The sequence below is a fragment of the Sinocyclocheilus grahami genome, unplaced genomic scaffold, assembly GCF_001515645.1.
Source record: "Sinocyclocheilus grahami isolate Dianchi unplaced genomic scaffold, SAMN03320097.WGS_v1.1 scaffold434.1, whole genome shotgun sequence".
In the NCBI taxonomy this organism is placed as follows: domain Eukaryota; kingdom Metazoa; phylum Chordata; class Actinopteri; order Cypriniformes; family Cyprinidae; genus Sinocyclocheilus; species Sinocyclocheilus grahami.
In genome coordinates, this window is record NW_015505613.1 from 214,852 (window position 1) to 220,851 (window position 6,000).

Consider the following 6,000-nt stretch of genomic DNA (forward strand, 5'->3'; position numbering starts at 1 on the left):
CACAACGGCTGCTAAGCTCACCGCTCCAGGTCGTGGACTGGGCACGGTGCCAGTGTATCGGCCCCATCGCTGAGACGACTCCCTGTATTCCTTATACGGCCCGTCGAACACATTTTTCACCTCTCCGATCTGGTACTGACACACAGCAGACACATCCACATCCCCCCTGAGAGAGAGAGTAAAGGATGAAGAAAAAGAGAGGAAAAAGTAGTCAGTCAGTCTGAACTAAATGACTGCGCTACACTGGCTGGTTTATTACAGTAATAGCCTTACAGTCAACATAATGACAGTGCAGCATTTTCTTCACTTGACGAACACGGCTGGATGTTTGGCATGGTGATACTTTTATACAAGCAGAGGACAGAGCGACTTTCACAACTATGACAGTAAGTGGAAGAGAGAGAAATATTTATGACACGGACTGGCATGGCAGGAGGGTTCGCTCACCACTGCGCGTGAAAGATGCCGTAGAAGTTAGTGCTCCTCCAGTCCGCCCCGGGCAGGGTGAAGACAGCACGCAGGTTATTGAAGGTGATGTGGCGCTCGGGGAAAGAACACATCAGCCGAGCTTTCTGAAAGGTGGTCCACTTCTTCTGTAGAGTCCGTGTGCCTCCCAGGTCTCCCTGAAAAGTGAAACAAGAGGCCATTCAACAGCCTTTTATTTCAAAGTGGCTTGCAGGACACTTCATAAAGGTACATTCACCCTAGAGCTAAATTTACTCGACAACCTTCTCGTCATATACTTTAAATGCTCTCACCTTACACACACGTGCCACCCGTGCCACTGTCAGATCGCTGTCGCAGTCCAGCTCCACTGCTCTCTCGCTAAAGAAGAAGTAGATCTTATCATCGTCTCCATCTTTACTGTTGCGGCTTTCCCGGACCAACGCCGAACCCACAAAGTTTGGCTCTGTACCAGACAACAGGGAAAGATATGGAAGGATGTGTTAGAATTGAGGACACAGCGCTTAACAGATAAGGAGCTGATGGTTACTTGATGAACAGATTAAAGATCTTGGGCTTCCACCTTGGGACATTGTTTATTGAGCTAATTTCGGATTAACCCTGCGGAGTAACCATGTTACTTGTACATCGCATAATACTGTTTTATCTGAAATAATATGCTGAAGACCAGATATTTTAATTGTGGTAATTCCTCTCTGGCTGATTCGGTTCTTTAGACACATGATTGGATTTGATTAGCACACCTGGAATGAGTCTTTGAGACAATATACTAAAAAAAAAGAAATATGACAATTACTATTTTATATATGAATCTGTGCATATAGACAATATGAATACATTCACTTACGTAATAATGACTACCATATTTTCTCATTCATCTCTGTGATGCAAAGCTGAATTTTCAGCATCATTACGCCAGTCTTCAGTGTCACATGATACTTCAGATATTACTATTATCAGTGTTGAAAACAGTTGTGCTGCTTAATATTTTTTGTGTGAAACATGGTATTTGTTTTTAGGATTCTTTGAATTTCAAACATTTATTTGAAAAAGAAACCTTCTGTAACAATGTGAAAATCTGTGATGACGTTTTTGATCAATTTAATGTGTTCTTCCTGAATAAAAATAAAAATTTCTTGTAAAAATGTTTTACTGACCCCAAACTTTTGAATGGTAGCATTTAGGGTATAATATAATTTAATATAATATAAAACATCTTACTTGAAAAATACAATTCTTCACATTGTTCTGCCAAACAAGAAGTAGGTAAAGAAGTAACACGAAATCGTGGCCTATTGGTTAGAGAGTCGGCATTGCAACCCAAAAGTCGCAGGTTCGAATCTTGGTACCGGCAGGGATTATAGGTGGGGGAGTGAATGTACAGCACTCTCTTCCACCCTCAATGACTGAGGTGAGACCTTTGAGCAAGGCACTGGACCCCAAACTGCTCCCCGGTTGCCGCAGCAAAAATGGCTGCCCACTACTCTGGGTGTGTGTTCACTACTCACTGCTATGTGTGTGCAATTGGATGGGTTAAATGCAGAGCACAAATTCTGAGTATTACTTGGCTACACATCTTGTTACTATTCACTATTTTTAAAGTTTACCAGGAATTTCTGGACCTAAAAGAGCAACAAAACACTGCCAAGGCAACTACAAGGAGAAAGAGCAGGCTGAAAGTTGGGGATTAATTAAATGTGTAAATATTTAACTGTTACATTATATTTACATTTTCATTTCCCTTGCAGTACTACAGGTTACATGTGTTTTTTTATTTTACTGTCAGTTGCTAATGCATCCAGGTGAACTTGACACATAAAAGCTCTTTTTAAAACCCGGAAATGTGGACGGGAAACAACAAAAGTCATAAATGATTTCTTATTATGTAAAAACACTAGGTACACTTCTCTAATGGCACGACAGACAGCAACTCCTGAGCTGATGAGAACCAAAGACCAGCACACAATGTCTGCGCTGCAGTTAATGCACAGATCAGAAGTGTGAGCACAGCTAATGTGAGGGAAATTATTACTTCACATTGAGTAAAACAGCTATGTCTATTATTGTCAAGAATATGATTATTTTTATTTAAATTAGGCTATTATTAAAAGAATTATAATAATACATTATTCCATCCTCTGGTACAACAGGGTGCGCTCACAAGAACGATGCAGAGGCTGGGACAGATTTTAACAGCCGAAATCTAATTCTGTTTATTAAACAAACCAGGCTTGAGCTTATGGACCTGTTGCTATGACAACGACTCAGAGATGAGTTTTGGAGAATGAAACGATAATGAAACGAAAGTCACCAACAACTGAATCCAGACAACTCAGTAATCCATGTCCAAAGAAGCAACAAGGTTTATTCTATGAGCTAACAGATGCTGTAAAAATTAAAAATTTTAAATACTATATATTTTAATGTTTTTATGTAGATTTTAAATATATTTTAAATGTTGTAAAAAATGTAAATTGATAAATTATATTTATATATGCCAACAGGCTGAATTCAGATAATGTAGGATCGCATTAAGTTACCAACAACTGAATACAGAAAACTCAGTACTCCATGTTTGATGAAGCAACTTGGTTTATTGACTGTTCTGGTGCTGGTAAAGCTGGTCATCCACGTGCACCAGGACAACATAAGCTGGTCTGTGCAGCAGAGGCATGACATATATTTTGTGTATGTGTGTGTTTTCAGACTCACCGTTGAGCCAAGCCGGTAGGTATTCACTCTTCATGCTGTAATGTTGTTGTCCCAGGTTTCTCAGGATTACGGGCTCTGTGCCCAGAAAGTTATTGAGGGTGGCAGAGTACAACTCTTTGTCTAGGAAAGGAGAAGAACGCTTAGAGCGGGAACAGGCGCACATGCACGCACTCCTGTCTACAGCCTCATGGTTATGAGATATTAAAGAGGGACTCCATTCTCTCCCGAGTGTGGGAAGAGGGGAGGCATAAATGCATCCACAGGCTGCACGAACACAAAAGGACACCCACACACAAGACACAAGAATAATAATGCAGGTTTTTGCATGTCGGAAACGTGTGACTCACCAACAATGAGGCCTGTATGACCCTTGGCGGGGTCGTAGGGGCACTTTCCCTTGCCGTCCTCCAGGGTGGCGCTATCCAGAGTGAAATGATCTGCATTCTATCAGACAAAGACAGAAATGGTCACATATGGATCGAGCACACACACAAAACCGAAGGCCTAACGTACACACTGCACCACCGGCCATGTTTGCCAACTAGAGTTTAAGCAGCAGCTGAGCCCTCTTGCATCGTCCTCCTGCCCACACACAAATAAGTGTGCACACACAAGGGCAATACACACAACATGCCGTCTTATCACATCAGTCCACGCTGCGTGATAACACAACCTCATTTACATTTGATATATTTCACTTTGACACACTGGAAGCCAGTCGCTGAGTCACACATACTCTCTCACACACACACACACACACACACACACACACACACACACACACACACATAGATTACCGGACAAAAGATTGGAATAATGTTTTTGAAAGAAGTCTCTTATGCTCACCAAGGCAAAAAACTGAACTGAAAAAAACTGAAAAAAAAAACTGTAAAAACTATTTCTAACTAATAGAAATATAATTACAATTTAAAAGAGCTGTTTTCTATTTGAATACATTTAAAAATAAAATGTATTCCCATGATGCAAAGCTGCATTTTTGATCTTACTCCAGTCTTCAGTGTCACATGATTCTTCAGAAATCATTCCAATTGCTGATTTGCTGCTCAACAAACATTACTTATTATTATCAATGTTTAAAGCAGTTGCTGCTTAATATTTTTGTGTAAATTGCGACACACTACCATTGAAACCTTATTTTAAATATATATTAATACTTTTCTTCAACAAAGATGCATTAAATTGATTATAAGTGACAGTAAAGACAATATTATGTTATTATAATGTTACAAATGGTTTCTATTTCAAATAAATGCTTTTGATCATTCTATTCATCAAAGAATCTTGAAAAACATTTCACTGTTTTCACAAAAATATTTAGAACTATTATTAATAATTAAGCACCAATCAGCATTTTAATTTCTGAAGGATCATGAGACACTGAAAACTGTAATTAATGGCTGCTGAAAATTCAGGTTTGCCATCATAGGAATACATTACTTTTTAAGATATGCTCAAATATAATTTAAAAAAAAATTTGCAACAATATTTCAATTGACTGAATTTTCAGCATTAAATCATAAGAGACTTCTTTCAAAAACATTTCAAAATCCTAACAATTCCAACTACACAGTTCCTCCATCATATCACAGCCCACTTCATTTGATAAAGTGGCTCAGACGGATTTCTGAGTCAAAGTGAAGAGCGCACACTCACAATATAGGTGCATTTGGGCTGGAAGGCGTACGTCCCACATGTGTACAGGTGTGTGTGGTTGTAGCTCTGCAGGAAGCGAATGTAGTTGAAGCACTCAGTCTGCAAAGACGGCGATGACAGAGAGAGAGACACAAAGAGAAAATAGGTGAGAGGTAGGGAGAGTAAATGCATTTTAGCGAGGCCAGACAAAGTAAAGCTGTTAAAACATAGAGGATGCAACATCAGCCGGTACCTGGTTATTCTTCCCCTTCGCTGCGCACTCTCTTTTCTTTTCCACAGGAGCAGACCACTCAATCTAAGAGAGAAACAGACATGACTTTTACAAGCAAATAGCACTCTGCATGTAAAACGTGCATTCGCTATTGACTGCCGCAACTGTCAATTTACTACAAATGGCTGTGCCATTGAAAGAGTGAGTCATTTTTAAATGCTGATATTTTTGAATGATAAAATGCTAATGCCCTTTTTGCTTGATGGCTTGTGGATTAGTATTAATTGGGTGCATTGGGGCTTTTCTGAATGAAATACAATGCGTTTTCTTCACTAAACATACCTGTGGTCGAAGCTGTCTGCTGATGTCGTTGGGATCCAGGGCGAAGATGTGCTCTCTGGCGCCCACGTACAAAACCCTCTCATGCTCTGCCAGGGTCAACATGGTGTAGTTCCACACCCCAACAGCGCGAAACCTCGCCATACTGTCGTGCACATCTGAAAAGAGAGAAGAAATTAGTTTTTTTGGGGGTATTAAATGTGATCCAAATGTCACTGATCCAATATGACTCTTGGGTTTAAAAAAAATCTCTCACATTTATCATGTTCCCCTACGCTCCTGCTGAAAATGCCAACTGCAAGCATGAATTTTCATGGATACTCATAACCTTTGCGTAAAGGGGTCCTATTATGCTCTTTTACAAAGTCTTGATTTTGTTTTGGGGGTGTTCTAGAACAGGCTCTCATACTAGGTTGTTCCAAAGACACATTATTTTTCACATATTTTACATTATTACAACACCTCTCTCCCCAGTCTGGCATGAACGGCTCGAATAGTTCTTGTATCAAATGAAGGCCCGCCTTCTGAAATACAAAATGTGCTGTGATTGGTTAGCTGGGCCAGTGTGTGTTGTGATTGGTTAGCTGGGCCAGTGTGTG

The 6,000-nt window shown here is 40.0% G+C and overlaps 1 protein-coding gene across 2 annotated transcripts in view; it reads right to left on the reverse strand.

Moving 5' to 3' along the window:
* The window catches only part of sema4c (sema domain, immunoglobulin domain (Ig), transmembrane domain (TM) and short cytoplasmic domain, (semaphorin) 4C), an 86,911-nt gene that overhangs the window by 7,079 nt on the left and 73,832 nt on the right, over positions 1-6,000 (reverse strand). For both annotated transcript variants that reach the window (XM_016233566.1, XM_016233565.1), the window contains 8 exons: positions 5,405-5,559; positions 5,084-5,146; positions 4,852-4,950; positions 3,525-3,621; positions 3,178-3,297; positions 759-910; positions 448-623; positions 22-166 (listed from right to left, as the gene is read on the reverse strand). In XM_016233566.1, coding sequence (XP_016089052.1) covers positions 22-166; positions 448-623; positions 759-910; positions 3,178-3,297; positions 3,525-3,621; positions 4,852-4,950; positions 5,084-5,146; positions 5,405-5,545 — 993 coding nt within the window. In that variant the 5' untranslated portion in view covers positions 5,546-5,559. The remainder of the gene's footprint in view (positions 1-21; positions 167-447; positions 624-758; positions 911-3,177; positions 3,298-3,524; positions 3,622-4,851; positions 4,951-5,083; positions 5,147-5,404; positions 5,560-6,000) is intronic.